Source organism: Thalassophryne amazonica, chromosome 7 (genome assembly GCF_902500255.1).
Source record: "Thalassophryne amazonica chromosome 7, fThaAma1.1, whole genome shotgun sequence".
Classification (NCBI taxonomy): Eukaryota; Metazoa; Chordata; class Actinopteri; order Batrachoidiformes; family Batrachoididae; genus Thalassophryne; species Thalassophryne amazonica.
The window spans coordinates 88,754,303-88,771,717 of NC_047109.1; the positions used below are offsets into that span (position 1 = coordinate 88,754,303).

The following is a 17,415-nucleotide window of genomic DNA, read 5'->3' on the forward strand; positions in this document are numbered from 1 at the left end:
CAATATATTAATGTGTTGCACATTTGTCATCTGGCAACTCCACAAGCATTCTACACCTCCTACACACACACACACACACACACACACACACACACACACACACACACACACACACACACACACACACACACACACACACACACACACACACACACACACACACACACACACACATCACACCAAACACCTTCGTTCCAACAACTTTCAAAGCAAATGTGAGCAAAATTGAAAAACTGAAAGAACAACATCGTGCCGTCTTCCTTCTGGAGATCTTCAGAGAATTTTCACATTTAATGTCCTGGCGACAGACAGCATTAGCACCAGCGTTTATACTCAGCTGCTGCTTTGTTTTTAGTTCCAGCTGCAAAGGTTCCTCTCAACTCTTTATACAAATAGACAATTTAAGTTCACAAATTCTATCTTAAAATCAGGGAAGGATACCAGGATCACCTCAGCAATGCATCAGTGATCTGAGGAGAAATAAATCTGTACCCACACATTCAACCAAGGCTGTAGATATGAAGTGAACACTTGGGGGGACCAAATCAGCAGTGAAGTCTGCGGGATCTTCCACAGAAAAAAAAAAAAAAATCGCACATGGAATTAATTTTTTTTTTTAAATAATGTTCAATAGTGCATGTATACATTACTTTCTCTGTTTAATAACTTCTTTTTTCATTATTTCTGAAGAGTTTTTCATGTTTTGTATTTTTGGTGTTGTCTTTCTAAAACTTCTGAAACTTACCTAATGTACAGACATTCCCCTTTTGTCACATTCGGCATTTGGTACATTCCCCTTCCGTCAGAATCTGTCATTTGTAAAATTGTTTCGGGACTTGTAAAAGTGTTCTGCCGTTTGTAAATTTGTTTAGTGTTTTGGAATTTTGAATTGCACTTCCCAGCCACCATACATTTGCTAATGTTGTGACCTTATTTTTTCTTTTTTTTTTTTTGTAATATTTCTTTTTTTCAGCATATAGAGGAGAGACATTTTGACCATGTGTGAATATTGGTGTGTGTGCCCTCTAATATATACTGTGATTACAGCAAACTGCATGATTCATCTCACCATACGTTCAAAGGGGTCATGTGTATTTGCAGCCCTGTCAAGCAGTTCGCTGTATTCCAGCTCCTCACATAGTCTCTGAAGCGTGTTAACTGGCTCGTTAAGCTGCACAGGCATGGCTACTTTGGAGAGGTCTTTGCCGATGTTGTTCCTCAGGATGTTCCACAGGCTGATGGTGCTGTTGTTGGGGCTGGGTGAAGGCAGGCGTGATCTACGCTGACTGAAGACAGTGACTTCATCCACACAGCCTGGGGAGGGATAATATATGTCAAACATCACACGTTTGGCTGAACCTTAGCAGCATAAACACGACAGGTGCAAAAGAGGGGATTAATAAAGGTCAAAATACTAGTGACCCAAAGTCACATGTTTCTTCTTATACTTACTGTATTGTGGAGAACATGCAATAAATTCACTGGGCTCTAACGGCATGCACACAATGATTGCTAACAGAACATCGCTTCATTACATGATGGGAAATGAGAACACTAAAATAATCTTTTGTTCATGAAAAAAAATTATGCATTATACATATATTACATTTCTATAAAAAGGTACAAAGTGAAAAATAATTTTTAACATACCTATTTAAATAGGTTTATTACTGTATCCGCTGTGGTGACCCCGAACAAAATGGGAGCAGCTGAATGGACAACAACAACAACTGTAGTTGGCGTGTTGCTTCCTCCTTCCTCATCTTTTCCTAAATTTACTGTATGCAGGTCGATGTTTCCTATCAGACCAGTTTTTCCATCCTGTTGACTCCTCACCTCCTCTCAGCTCCTTTTCTTTCCTTCCCCACATTCTCTTCCACTGTACTTCAATCACTCTTTCACCAACATTTTCATTGTCTATTCTCATCTCATGTCCAAACCACCTCAACCCACTTTTCCTGTGCTTCCTTTTAACCTTTTTTGTTAACTTTTGTTGTACTTCCGATTGCCTTGTTACGTGATCACCTGCGCTTGTTGGTTTGTTTGTTGTTTAGTTAGTCTTACAGGCACAGTTCTGCATCTATTGTCATAAAATCTGGATATACAGTTCACATAATCCTAGAATAGAGTGAGTTCATTTTTCAAGGTCATAGCTCAAGTTTCAAGGTTAAGCTCATGCACAAAGTGAAAATTGTATAATCAGCCATAACATCGGAACTACTCACCATAGAAACTTCCAATTTTGGCTCATATTGTTCTTCTTAGAGACACGCTTTCTGATTGACCTTGGCCTTTGACGCTGACCTTGAAAAGTTCAGTCAAGGTCAAAGTTGACCAGAAAAATTAATATTCTGTATGTTAATCTGATGCATGGAGGTGGTGTATTGGGTCCTATGATACAGTGAGTTGACTTTTCAAGGTCACAGCTCAAATTTCAAGGTCAAGGTCACACAAAACATGAAATATGCATAATCAATTTAGAATTTCACCATTCTGAAGTGTCATTTTGTTCCGTGTTTAGTTGGAATTTTTAAGTGGAATGACTTCGGCGGCACGGTGGATTAGAGGTTAGCACTGGTGTCTTACAGCAAAAACGTTGTGGGATCACATCCCATCCTTTCTGTGTGGAGTTTACATGTTCTCCCTGTGTCTGTGTGGGTTTCCTCCCACAATCAAAAACATGCTTATTTAGGGTCTGTTCCTGACCAAGGCAGCGTTTCCACATCTGGAGTTGGTCCCCGGGTGCCGGACTGTGGCTGCTCACTGCTCCTAGTGGTTGGATTGTGTCTAACTGTAATTAGGATGAGTTAAATACAGAGGACAAATTTCACTGTATCTATGTATGTATGTATCATGCCCATATATAGAGGGGGTTCAGGGGGTTCAACCGAACCCCCCCCCCCCGAGAATTCTGCTGATTTTTTTCTGCTGATTTTTTCTGATCTGGATATCAACGTTATGTATTTTCTTTTCATTGATAATACAACAAGCACTAACTGTTACACAGCTATTATCACACACCCTCAAGTTTCAATTTCCTCTGCCAGAGTAATCCCTTAAGTGATGAAAGGGGAAACTGCTAGATAAACTTTTCCCATGGGGGTTGAGAATTTTTGCTCCCTGGTCCCTATCCTCCTCTGATATCAAACAGATTAGTAGGCTTGTAAATACCCATGTAGACACACAATTACACTTGTCTGGTTTGTAAAAACATGTTTGTATTATAAGCTGAGAAATAAAGGGAGCTTCTCCTTCCTGTTGCAAATACTGTAAAGGTGCAAATATTCGCGTGGGATTTATTCTGCGAATTTCGCGAGTTAAACAAGGTCGCCAAATTAAATACCACTATTTTAATACATAACGTACACATACGTACATATTCATAATGTAAACGCGAATATTAATACTGCTAAATACGAGGTCTGTTAGAAAACTATCCGACCTTTTTATTTTTTGCAAAAACTATATGGATTTGAATCATGTGCGCTTGCATCAGCCAAGCTTGAACCTTCGTGCACATGCGTGAGATTTTTCACGCCTGTCGGTTGCGTCATTCGCAACCGACAGGCAGGTATAAAGTTTGCATTAATGTTATTTTGGTTCTTCCTGGGTGGTTCTTATGGCAACTGATCCAATCCCAAACAAGGACTATTTGTATATAAAAATGTATTTCCTAAAATGATACATTTTGGGTTTCAAATGAAATTTATGTAGCTTTTTACCCCTCGAAATCCTCAAAAAGCTTCTGTTTTGGGGGGCTTTGCCCCTGAGCCCCCCACGAAGGCATTGCCCCTCGACCCCACTGGGGGCCCTGTGGTCCACTGGAATCCCAGCTCAAGGATTTGAACCCCCCCTTTCACATTCCTATATACGGCCCTGTGTATGTGTGTATATATGTACAATGACAATAAAGGCTGTGTTCTGTTGCAAGACATTGTTAGCTTCATGGCAGAACTCTTGAAGTTTCAGTTCAGTCAACATTTATTTCATAGTGTGACATCAAAAGTAAGTACTCTGTTGGCAGAGGTACTTGTGTTCCCTGAGTGCAGCTGTAGTTTGTTATTCTGTTCAGTTTTATCATTCTCATCTCCTCCACATCCAACTTTCAGTGAAACTTGAACAATACAATATTCTACAAAAACCCAAGTGCTTGTTTTGCGTTGCTTCATATTTGAACCTCTCCTTTTATGTTTGTCTTCTGTGCAGGAATGAAAATAGGCTGATGGGCTCAGCTTGACTTCAGTTATCGGAAAATAACAATTAGTAGAAACAGCTGTTCAACTGATTATTGCACTTCCACAAATTTGTGGCGCTTTGTATGCTAAATTCAATAGGAAGATAAGGGAATATAAAGACAAGATACACAATACAATTTGTACATGAACCCATATAATAGTTTGAATCATTAAGTATAATTTATTTTATTTCATATATCATTTTAAATAAATATTTTGCAGCCACATAGTAGCTTCCAGCTCTTCTTTTACCTGAGTTTGGTCTCTCGCTTTCTGTCTCATTGCTGAAATTGTCCATGGAAATGTTGTCACTGATGTCACTAATATATGAGTCATCTTCTGATGCCTAAAAAGAAGAAGAAGAGGAAAAGCAAATTAAATCTTTTCACCCTTTAGCTAAAAGTCAGAATCTGAATTCCAACAGCCGTGACACAAACTGGGCAGATTTCTTTAAACATCCTTTCACATCAGTAGTGATCAAAAGATAATAATCCCTCTGGACTTTGTGACAAATTCACATCTCAGCTTGCTGTATTTTTAGATTAAAGTAATTAATTTCCATTTTCCTTCCGCTGTAGATGATCTCTTCAGGCTTAAAGAGAAAGCAGGGGTTGTTCAAACCCCTGCTTTCTCTTTCTCCCTCAGCCCCAACCAGTCCCAGCAGAAGACTGCCCCTCCCTGAGCCTGGTTCTGTTGGAGGTTTCTTCCTGTTAAAAGGGAGTTTTTCCTTCCCACTGTAGCCAAGTGCTTGCTCACAGGGGGTCGTTTTGACCGTTGGGTTTTTACATAATTATTGTATGGCCTTGCCTTACAATATAAAGCGCCTTGGGGCAACTGTTTGTTGTGATTTGGCACTATATAAAAAAAAATTGATTGATTGATTGATTGATACATTCTTAGTCAGGGCCATAAGTGTTTGGACAGTGCCATAATGTCTGCATGTCATAAAAAATATCATGGAATTATGGCAGTTTGCATGCATCCAACAGATGTTCAGTTGCTTGGAAATGTTCACATATGTTCACATGGAAATGTTCACATATCCACTCCTGACTTGTCAAAAGAAAACTATCTGGAAGTCGATGATCTGTGTTAAAAAGAATCCTTATATTTAGTTTGTCCAACTACTTATGGCCTCTGAATACGGAGGAATCTTGCATACAGATGTGCATATTTCCTAAATTTGAAGACTATATGTATGTGAGGAGAACAATATCTGTACGAGAGAGAGGGAATGGAATATATATTTATACCATGGTCAGTGAGAATTCCATGTCTAATTGGCGTGCATTATTTTCATGTATACGCAGACGTAGTTCGGAGAGTTAAGTCACTGTAACATCACTCCGCTCTGGTTGTCACCATAGCAACGTGCAAATCAGCTGGCGCAGATCAGCTGTGTTTTGACAGGTGAATGACAGAAACACGATAAAAGGTGGATTTCCAAGTGAATTTTAGTATTTTTGGCCAAAATAAAACATTTGAGGAATGGGAAGAGGAGGAGAGCAAACGTGAAGAACAGCAGAAGCAACAGCATAAAGATTTAACATCAGACGAACTGGACAAGACTGAAGACGGGAAAGAAGAGAACACGAAAAAGTTAACTTAAATAAAGCGCCTTGGGGCAACTGTTTGTTGTGATTTGGCGCTATATAAAAAAAAATTGATTGATTGATTGATTGATTATACGGTTTGAATGTACTTCGCAGAGTAACACCACTCCGCTTCACGTTGTGGTGTTTTAGACTCCGTGTCCGTGTTGTGCATTCAAACCGTATAATGCACTGCTTCTCGTTGTTTAATCCTTACTTATTGTATGGCTGATTGGCTGATTACTGGTCGGAAATGTTCTCATATTGGACAGGTTACCATGACAATCGGTCCACAGTGCTTATTTTCATTACAAACCAGGAAGCTAAAAACACGATTACAAAAACCACGTCGGACATGAATGTACTCTATAAATATCTAAACAGCATCAGAAAAAACACACAGATTGAAAGTTTACCAGCTAACGACCGGACCATCTGTTAGCAAGTACTTCATGGAGGGGAAGAAATCGAACAAGGATTGGTGTTGAGCTCAACACCGTCAGCAGCATATTCAGGTGATACTGGAAGTTTGCATGTTTATATGTATAACAGCCATACAATAAACTAATTACTATGCTTGTTTGCTCTCGGTCTGTATGGGGATATCAGACCTCTGCATTATTCGCATGGACCTCTCTGACACATGGTCTGTACTAACACCTCAGTCTGATATTTCCCCGTACAGACCTCTCACTCGGTTAATAATCCTATATGCGTTACACATGCACGCCACATGTGTGTTGATTTTTGCAACGCCACATTTGTGGGGGTACTTTGACAAATTTCACACCCTGCTCGAAAGTGATCACCTGCTCACTATTTTTGTGCTAACAGCGCGAATGGCCACACATTTTCTAAGTGCCCGGCGAGCAGTGTTGGATATTTGTGTGTGTCACCTGGAATTTGGCCTACACCTGCCGTGAGAGGTATCGAATGGGCTCTCACAGTGCACTCGCTGTCTTTCAGCTGCTGGTGTGTGTGAATAATTGTAGTGACAGGTGTGTGAGGCGTTGGAGGCAGCTCCAATTTTTCGTGAATGGCATTCAGTTCCTCCTTTGTGCGCTAGTCGTGAAGGGGCCCTAACCTTGAAACACCCTCACCGATAGGACTAATTTAATGTTTGTGCATTTTATTTTGTTGAATGCATTTTACTTTGACATAACTGCTGGTGATATGTAAATAAGCTAAAGAATAATTATGTTGAAGACACAACTGTTTGGACTGATGTTTCTCTTAATTCATCATACAGGTCTTCTGTTCAAACAGCAGTTGTGCCTGTTTTTCTGACTCTAAACAAGACAAAACAAACGACTGCTGACGTTAGTAATAATTTTATGACACAGCCTTGAGTAGCAGTGTTGCTTGTTTTTGCCACGGGCTGAATCTGACTCTAATCACAGTTTGGTAAGACATCAGCAATCACACTTACTTCATTTTCAGAGGAGCTAGCAGACAACAAAACCTCCTGAGCATCAAAGAACTCAGACAGCGACTCTGAGACTGAGGTTCGGCTCTCATTGGACACCTGGTGTACAAGGGGATGAGATCCATCGCCAGATTCCTGTTTCTGGAAGACACAATGTCCACAGTTACTGTTAAGAACAGGAACAGGGCCAGTGAGGGTGGGAATACAAGAGGAGGATATCATCACAACACGTTTAACACCACAATACTACTGACACAGACAGAGTGGTAGGCACAGCTAGCCTAAAAGTTAGCTTTGATAACAGCTAATCTGCTGCTTGAAAAACTAAAATGGTTATCAGATGCTAACTAAAACATTTATTTAGCAACTGATAACCATTTTTATTGTATGAATTAGGTTTGGTTTGATTTTCTTTTAGCTATAAACCCCAGAAAAACAGCCCCAACGAGCCAAAACTGCAATATGTTGTAGCATTAACATGGAGGTTCTCAAAATGTTTAGCATGCTAAGGTTAGATTATTAAGATGTACATAAATAGTTAAGTGAACAAATGAAATGAACATACACTTTGTTTAAAGTACAGAAAGCATTAAACAAACAGGAAACATGAAGAAATAAAATAGAAAATAATGTTAATCTAATTAATAACTGTCAGATCTTGTGGGCTATTGCTCTCCTCCACAGCACACCAGACCTTTTGCTCCCTCCTTGCAGATGGTGAGCCCACTCGGAGGTGACACCATGTTGGAATTTCAGGCTGAGCTCCCCTGGTGGCTGGAGTCTGATTGCGGCGACGGATTGGAGCTGCTTCTCCTGATGTTTTATGGATGCTGGCTGGACTGGACCATAGTGGTGAAGAAAGAGCTGAGCCAGAAAGTGTGACTCTGATTTGCGCTCCTATACTCAACTATGGTCATGAACTTTGGGCAAAGATGCTTGTTTTTTACGTAACAGTGTGTAGAACAAGCAGTCAAAACAAGATCAAATATCTCGGAGGAACTTGGACTAGAGCCACTGCTTCTTCGTATGAAAAGTAGCCAGCTGAGTTGGTTAGGGCATCTGGTGAAGATACTCCATGGTTGCCTTCCTAGGGAGGTCTTCCACGCATGTCCAACTGGGAGGAGGCCTGAACACACAGGACACAAGAGACTATATTTCCCAGATGGCTTGGGAATGCCTCAGGATCTCCCAGGAAGAGTTAGAGGATGTGGCCAAAGATAGAGGTGGTGTTCTGCCACTGTGACCCAGACTCGGGTAAGCGGTAGAAAATGACGAGGAAGAACAAGAAGAAAAAAGAATCTAATTAATGAAATTACTTGAGCTTGACCTTCTGTTCCTCCATTTTCTTGAGGTGATGCTTCTTGTCTTCATGTAATGTGCTGATTTTGATTATTGGGTTAGTGTACTATAAGCTATGATTTTAGGGTTTACAAATGTTTTTGATTATTAAACTATATTCAAAAAGTGTTAGTAAAACTAAATTTAATGGAAGCTAGTTGTCCACTAATAGTTTTCAAAGTTAGCTGAAACATTAATTTGCTAAAGAAAAGTTAGCTTTGCTAATTAGCTATTAGCTGATTAGGTTAACTGGGTCCACCATTGCATACAGTAAAATTGGACTTTTCAGTAACATGGACCATAGTGTAATAAATTATCAAGTTACAGAAGAATGAATAAAATGAGAAAACAATAAATCATATATTATATTTATTTTTCCTTAGTTGTAGAGACCATTACAGATAGCGGAGGAGAGTCTGAGGGTATTTTTTTTTTTATAACCGACAAATCGATATGTACATGTCAAACATGAAACGAAATGATTCCTCTATCATGGCAGAACCTATTGTCATGTTTGGCCTGATGTACCAAATTATCTTCACAATATTTTAAGGTGTGAATGAGTCATCCAAGCAGTCAGAATCCGTTAACAGAACATAAGTGTGTGGGGCCCAATACAAAGTCAGGAAAACAAGATTAATATTTGAAGTGTTAATCTTCTTTGACATAACATGACCCTTGTGAAAATATCTAAAGGGAATCACAAACTCTTTCAGGACATTTTCTCTATAACTATTCTTTGTTTCTTCAGAGACAAACGAATTTGGTGGAAGACAATCCAGCACCATATATTCAACAAATTTCCAGCGACACGCTTAATTTGCTCAGCTTGTTCAAACATCTGATAAAGGAAATTATAACTTGGCAGGTACATTTAAGTTTTTGTGAGGACTTAAAATATACTCAACAAAAATATAAACGCAACACTTTTGGTTTTGCTCCCATTTTGTATGAGATGAACTCAAAGATCTAAAACTTTTTCCACATACACAATATCACCATTTCCCTCAAATATTGTTCACAAACCAGTCTAAATCTGTGATAGTGAGCACTTCTCCTTTGCTGAGATAATCCATCCCACCTCACAGGTGTGCCATATCAAGATGCTGATTAGACACCATGATTAGTGCACAGGTGTGCCTTAGACTGCCCACAATAAAAGGCCACTCTGAAAAGTGCAGTTTTGTTTTATTGGGGGGGATACCAGTCAGTATCTGGTGTGACCACCATTTGCCTCATGCAGTGCAACACATCTCCTTCGCATCATCCGTAACGAGAACACCTCTCCAACGTGCCAAACACCAGCGAATGTGAGCATTTGCCCACTCAAGTCGGTTACGACGATGAACTGGAGTCAGGTCGAGACCCCGATGAGGACGACGAGCATGCAGATGAGCTTCCCTGAGACGGTTTCTGACAGTTTGTGCAGAAATTCTTTGGTTATGCAAACCGATTGTTCCAGCAGCTGCCCGAGTGGCTGGTCTCAGACGATCTTGGAGGTGAACATGCTGGATGTGGAGGTCCTGGGCTGGTGTGGTTACACATGGTCTGCAGTTGTGAGGCTGGTTGGATGTACTGCCAAATTCTCTGAAACGCCTTTGGAGACGGCTTATGGTAGAGAAATGAACATTCAATACGCGAGCAACAGCTCTGGATGACATTCCTGCTGTCAGCATGCCAACTGCACGCTCCCTCAAATCTTGCGACATCTGTGGCATTGTGCTGTGTGATAAAACTGCACCTTTCAGAGTGGCCTTTTATTGTGGACAGTCTAAGGCACACCTGTGCACTAATCATAGTGTCTAATCAGCATCTTGATATGGCACACCTGTGAGGTGGGATGGATTATCTCAGCAAAGGAGAAGTGCTCACTATCACAGATTTAGACTGGTTTGTGAACAATATTTGAGGGAAATAGTGATATTGTGTATGTGGAAAAAGTTTTAGATCTTTGAGTTCATCTCATACAAAATGGGAGCAAAACCAAAAGTGTTGCGTTTATATTTTTGTTGAGTGTATCTGTGAAGACGCCATTATCAAAAAATTGTTCATAATCGCAAAAGGAACAAAGAGTGACGGGGTGATTGTACAACAGTGGACAGCGCATTCATTCCATGGCACATGCTCTAGATGCTGTGGGATGAAATTAAAGATGTGTCACCATCTTCTAATCATCATGCTGGGGAAAGTATAAGGGAGTGCGTTCCTGCACCCACCTGCACAGGGGCACTTAGATTTATCAGCGTGGGCTCTGCAATAAGGGACTCAGCATGAATCTTGCACAGACGCTCCCTCAGTTCAGAATTCTGGGCTAAAGCCTGCAAACATAACCAGTGTAAACACTTTCAGAGGACACAACCCGACCATTAACGTAGTCACTTTGAATACTGAGCATTTAACTCATTCAAGGGTTGCAATAACACATAGAATTATATTTGATTCTTTGAGTTTCTTCTAGGAAGGCCCATATTTTTATAATTTTGCCCCTGTAGACCTTTACAATGCACTTGAAATGAAACTATCAAGATGTGTTCATTATGTAGATTGTAAGCATTATGGGGCTTCACAAAAATATGACATTAACCATTTAGGAATAATTTTTATATACACTTCCTCCCTTTTCAGAGCCCATAAGTAATTGGACAAATTAAATATCAGGATTATTGTTCATACGAAATCATCATTTTTACAGCCAGTGTTGTGCTGTCTTGGTCTGCTCTCTCCCCTCTCCTCTCCTGTGTCTTCCAGGCACGATGTCATGGAGCTGATTGGTCTCACCTGTTCCTCATCAGCAGCACCTGTATATAAAACCCTGGCTTTTCCACTCATCAGACGCCAGAAACAGTTTACCTGCAGGGTACCTGGCCTCTGTTTGTCCTCTGTTCCTTCGCATCCTAGCCTGGACTAACCATTTATACTGTCTTTCCCCAGATCATCTGCTGACCGTCAGCTCTGTCATGGTCGCCTGGTCCTGTCCTACCGTTCATGGTTCCACGCTACAAACTCTCTGGCCCTCTCTACGTCGTTGACTGCAATCTTGCTCTGAGCTTCAGTCGTGCCTCTGCTCTCCAGTGCCTGCTTCAGCGACTACCACCATTGCACTATTCATTATTTACAATAAATTGTTATTCCTTTTATCACAGCCTGTTCTTTGCCATTTGGGTCCTAATTCTCATGCTCTGGGTTTTCAACCATAACAGCCAGCTTTCTTTAAACACAATGCAAGTGATAATTCTTATCTTACTCTCCCTAAGTAACCACTCCTTTGATACAAAGTCATTCCAGTAGTATCCAAGGATCCTTTGAAGAAACAGAGCCCCAAAGACATCCAGTCATTGCCTTAGGTCACTAGTTACCTTCCAAATCTCACACAAATACAGTAAGACAGGAAGCACCAGGACCCTAAAGCTATTTGCGTTGTGAGGGAGCATCAGCTTCAACATTTTGGCCATGTGAGATGTTTCTCTGTGCATGATTCAGTACACAGTTGCGTGACTGGTGAAGACCCCACTGGCTGGAGAAAGCCAAGTTAATGCCCATGCTTCACCTGGTTACAGCAGATGTTTAATTTTGAGAGGTGGAGGTGGACTGGTTGTTTGCCTGGGTGGATGCTATCCAGGACATAAGACGTGGATGCTGCAATGTGTGGCACCAACACCCGCTCCCAGACTGGACTTGACTTTCTTTTAACAAGTCAGGGATTGGATAACATGAACATTTCCAAATAACAATATGCGTTTCACTTAAATCAACCATTAATAAGTACAAACAGTATGGTACTGTACGGTAAATCTGTCTGGAGTAGGCTGTTCTCAAGAAGGAAACAAGTGAGGGAAGCCAAGACACCATTTTTAAGCCCAATTATTTATGACGTCAGAAAATGGATGCACTATATGTACATACGGCTGTAATTCCTAAACGGTCAATGTGGTATTTCTGCTAAACCCTTTGAATTTAAAGCTGAAAGTCTACTGTCCAAGCACATCTTTATTATTTCATTTAAAATCCACTGTATTGGTGCAGAGAGGTAAAATTATTAAAACTGCGTCAGTGTCCAAATATTGATGGACCTGACTGTATACCGCATGCATATCATTATGCTATTCTAGCTGAAATGCATTTGAAATATGATAACTGAGAGAAACTGGTGGAGAAAAATATGGTTCCATATCAACCCAGTCTCATGGCATGTTGTGATTCAGGAGCACAAAACATACATTAATCTATTGTTTCGTGATACTGTCACGAAAAGGGCCTCATTTTTGTCACAGCAGCACAAATTCATTGTCATACATTCCATGATGGCTGCACGAAATTAAAAGTGAAGCGGTGGGGGTGGGGGGTAGGAGTAAGGTTAGTAATACAGTGAGGAAAATAAGTATTTGAACACCCTGCAATTTTGCAAGGTCTCCCACTTAGAAATCATGGAGGGGTCTGAAATTTTCATCTTAGGTGCACGTCCACTGTGAGAGACATAATCTAAAAAAAAAAAAAAAATCCGGAAATCACAATGTATGATTTTTTAAAAGCTACAGTTATAAAGTAGAACATATGATCTAATTATGTCCTACAACACTTTCTTGCTGTCAGCCTGGGAGCACCGTATTGGCTCTCTGGTCATCCTCATCCAATATCAGGTTATTGAGGTCCCCATGTGCTTCTTTGAATCCTGCATCTGTCATTGAGACGTCCATATACAGTCTTATGGGTAAGTAGTTGGTCAATGATTATTGTGATTTTTGCCTTTGTACATCATAATGGGGTTGAAATGAAATAATCAAAATGCACTTCTAGATCACTCAGGAGATGGCTACATGAACATTTACAAATCACTAAATAGGACTTCATTTACATAAATTGTTATAAAAAAATACAAATACAGTGAGGAAAATAAGTATTTGAACAACCTGCAATTTTGCAGGTTCTCCCACTTAGAAATCATGGAGGGGTCTGAAATTTTCACCTTAGGTGCATGTCCACTGTGAGAGACATAATTTAATAATTTATTTGTATGTTACTGCTGCAAATAAGTATTTCAACACCTGTGAAAATTAATGTTAATATTTGGTACAGTAGCCTTTGTTTGCAATTACAGAGGTCAAACGTTTCCTGTAGTTTTTCACCAGGTTTGCACACACTGCAGCAGGGATTTTGGTCCACTCCTCCATACAGATCTTCTCCAGATCTTTCAGGTTTGGAGTTTCAGCTCCCTCCAAAGATTTTCTATTGAGTTCAGGTCTGGAGACTGGCCAGGCCACTCCAGGACCTTGAAATGCTTCTTATGGAGCCCCTCCTTAGTTGCCCTGGCTAGTGTGTTTGGTGTCATTATCATGCTGGAAGACCCAGCAATGACCCATCTTCAATGCTCTTACTGAGGGAAGGAGGTTGTTTGCCAAAATCTCACAATACATGACCCCATCCATCCTCCCTTCAATACGGTGCAGTCGTACTGTCCCCTTTGCAGAAGAGCACCCCCAGAGTATGATGTTTCCACCCCCATGCTTCACGGTTGGGATGGTTTTCTTGGGGTTGTTCGCATCCTCTAAACATGGTAAGTGGAGTTGATTCCAAAAAGCTCTATTCTGGTCTCATCTGTCCACATGACCTTCTCCCATGCCTCCTCTGGATCATCCAGATGGTCACTGGTGAACTTCAAATGGGCCTGGACATGTGCTGGCTTGAGCAGGGGGACCTTGCTGCCCTGCAGGATTTTAAACCATGACAGCATCATGTGTTACTAATGTAATCTTTGTGACTGTGACTGTGACTGCCAGAAGAGGAGGTACTGCTGGCCCACCACCAGAGGGCGCCCTGTCTGGAGTGCGGGCTCTAGGCACCAGAGGGCGCAGCCGCCTCACAGGAGCAGCCAGGGTGACAGCTGTCACGCATCACCTGCAACAGCTGTTACCAATCATCCGATCAGCAGGGGTACATCAGCAGGACGACGTCTCCACCTCTTTGCCGAGATATCGTTCTACCTGGAAGGTAACATACTCAGCTGACTGTGTGACAGTAACCTTTTGTGACTTTTGTGCGTTGTTTAGCAGACTCCTTTTCCAACGAGAGGTGGAGGTAGTTTTCCTGCCGTGCGGATTGCTGGGTGCAAACGCGCCCACATTTAATTGTTTTTTGTTCCTCGCCAGCAGTACCAGGTCCAACACGCGGAGGCAGTGGCCACCTGGGAGTTCGGGACTTGGCGGCTCCAGTATTCCTGGGGTCTGGTGGCGGAGGAAATCGTGTGGTTCCGGTTCTGCTTTGGACAGACGTCTCCTATCTTCGAGCCTGCCCACATGACACCTTTTGTGATTTGGCTTTTTGTCTATTGTTGTAATCTGTTGTATTTGTTGTGCCCATTCACAACAGTAAAGTGTTGTTATTTGACCTCCTCCATTGTCCGTTCATTTGCGCCCCCGTTGTGGGTCCGTGTACCTACACTTTCCCAACAGGATATCTCGGTCAACGTCATGGACCCCGAGCAGAACGTCCTCCTTAACCGCAGGGTGGAGGCTCTCGTCGCGCAGGTGGAGGCGAGCCCTCAGGGCGCTGCTGCGGCTCCCCCTCCTGTCGATCCTGTGCGCAACAGTGACGTTCCACAGGTCGTTCAACGACCCCTCCCACCTTCCCCTGAAGCATACATAAGCCCTCCAGAGCCGTACGGGGGTTGTGTGGAGACATGCGCGGACTTTCTTATGCAGTGTTCGCTCGTCTTCGCACAACATCCCGTCATGTACGCGACTGATGCTAGTAAGATAGCTTATGTGATTAATCTGCTTCGCGGCAAGGCATGCGCTTGGGCTACAGCGCTCTGGGAGCAAAATTCACGGCTCCTTCTGACATATGATGGGTTTGTGAGGGAGTTCAGAACAGTGTTAGATCACCCAAATAGAGGAGAGACCGCTTCAGCCGTGCTGCTGTCAATGAGACAGGGGCGCCGGAGCGCAGCTGCTTATGCAGTCGACTTCCGCATCGCGGCTGCGAGGTCCGGCTGGAATAACACTGCCCTCCGCGCCGCCTTCGTAAACGGACTGTCGTTGGTCCTGAAGGAGCACCTGGTGGCCAAGGACGAACCGCGGGATTTAGACGGGCTTATTGATCTCGTTATACGATTAGACAATCGGTTAGAAGAACGCCGTCGGGAACGAGACGAAGGGCGTGGCCGGGCACGCGCCGTCCCTCTCCCTTCCGGTTCCGACCGAGTTCCGCCCTCCCCACGCTCCACGGCCTCTACGCTCCGTGTGGTGACAGCTCCCCCTGTTGACGAAGCTATGGACACGAGCAGGGCCACATTTAGGGCACCAGATAGACAGAGGAGGCTGGCCCGCGGAGCGTGCTTTGTTTGTGGCTCAATAGAGCATCAAGTAAGGGACTGCCCCGAGCAGTTAAAACACCAATGCCCGCCCCTAGACACTGGGTTAGGGGTGGGCCAAAACATTCACGTGGGACATACCCATATTGCCACACGACTCCCAGTGACAATCCTTTATGAGGATTTAACCCTGAAGGCCCCAGCACTGGTGGACACGGGCTCTGAAGGGAATCTGTTAGACAGCAGATGGGCCAGGGAGGTAGGGCTCCCTCTGGTGGCGCTTACCTCGCCTGTGCAGGTGCGGGCACTAGATGGCTCCCTACTCCCTCTAATCACACATAAGACACCACCAGTAACTCTGGTGGTGTCAGGAAATCACCGGGAGGAGATCGAGTTTTTTGTGACTCCTGCCACCTCCCGCGTGATTCTAGGGTTCCCCTGGATGTTAAAACACAATCCCCGGATCGATTGGCCGTCCGGGGTAGTGGTTCAGTGGAGCGAGACCTGCCGTCGGGTATGTTTAGGTTCCTCGGTTCCTCCCGGTTCCCAGGCTAAGGAGGAGGTCAGAGTCCCGCCCAAACTGGGGACGGTGCCGGTGGAGTACCCTTCCCCCCCACCATCCGTACGACTGTGCCATTGATTTGGTTCCAGGTGTTGAGTTCCCGTCCAGCAGGCTGTACAACCTCTCACGACCTGAGCGCGAATCAATGGAGACCTACATCCGGGACTCTTTAGCCGCCGGGTTGATCCGGAATTCCACCTCCCCGATGGGTGCAGGTTTCTTTTTTGTGGGTAAAAAAGACGGCGGACTTCGTCCATGCATTGATTATAGGGGACTGAACGAAATCACGGTTCGTAATTGATACCCGTTGCCCTTGTAGGATTCAGTGTTCACGCCCCTGCATGGAGCCCAAATATTCACGAAGCTAGATCTTAGAAATGCATATCACCTGGTTCGGATGCGGAAGGGAGACGAGTGGAAGACGGCATTTAACACCCCCTTAGGTCACTTTGAGTACCTGGTCATGCCGTTCGGCCTCACAAACGCCCCCGCGACGTTCCAAGCATTGGTTAATGATGTCTTGCGGGATTTCCTGCACCGATTCGTCTTCGTATATCTAGACGATATACTCATCTTTTCTCCGGATCCTGAGACTCATGTCCGGCATGTACGTCAGGTCCTGCAGCGGTTGTTGGAGAACCGGCTGTTTGTGAAGGGCGAGAAGTGCGAGTTTCACCGCACTTCTTTGTCCTTCCTGGGGTTTATCATCTCCCCCAACTCCGTCGCTCCTGATCCGGCCAAGGTTGCGGCGGTGAGAGACTGGCCCCAACCCACTAGCCGTAGGAAGCTGCAACAGTTCCTTGGCTTTGCAAATTTCTACAGGAGGTTCATTAAGGGCTACAGTCAGGTAGTTAGCCCCCTGACAGCCCTGACCTCATCAAAAGTCCCCTTCACCTGGTCGGATCGTTGCGATGCCGCGTTCAAGGAGTTGAAACGACGCTTCTCGTCTGCACCCG

General features: G+C 43.2%; 1 protein-coding gene across 3 annotated transcripts in view; it reads right to left on the reverse strand.

Annotated features, from left to right (window-relative positions):
* The window catches only part of osbpl3b (oxysterol binding protein-like 3b), a 147,950-nt gene that overhangs the window by 18,708 nt on the left and 111,827 nt on the right, over positions 1-17,415 (reverse strand). For 2 of the 3 annotated variants that reach the window (XM_034174991.1, XM_034174993.1), the window contains 4 exons: positions 10,808-10,909; positions 7,257-7,394; positions 4,488-4,581; positions 1,070-1,314 (listed from right to left, as the gene is read on the reverse strand). In XM_034174991.1, coding sequence (XP_034030882.1) covers positions 1,070-1,314; positions 4,488-4,581; positions 7,257-7,394; positions 10,808-10,909 — 579 coding nt within the window. The remainder of the gene's footprint in view (positions 1-1,069; positions 1,315-4,487; positions 4,582-7,256; positions 7,395-10,807; positions 10,910-17,415) is intronic. The other variant, XM_034174992.1, reaches the window with a different exon arrangement.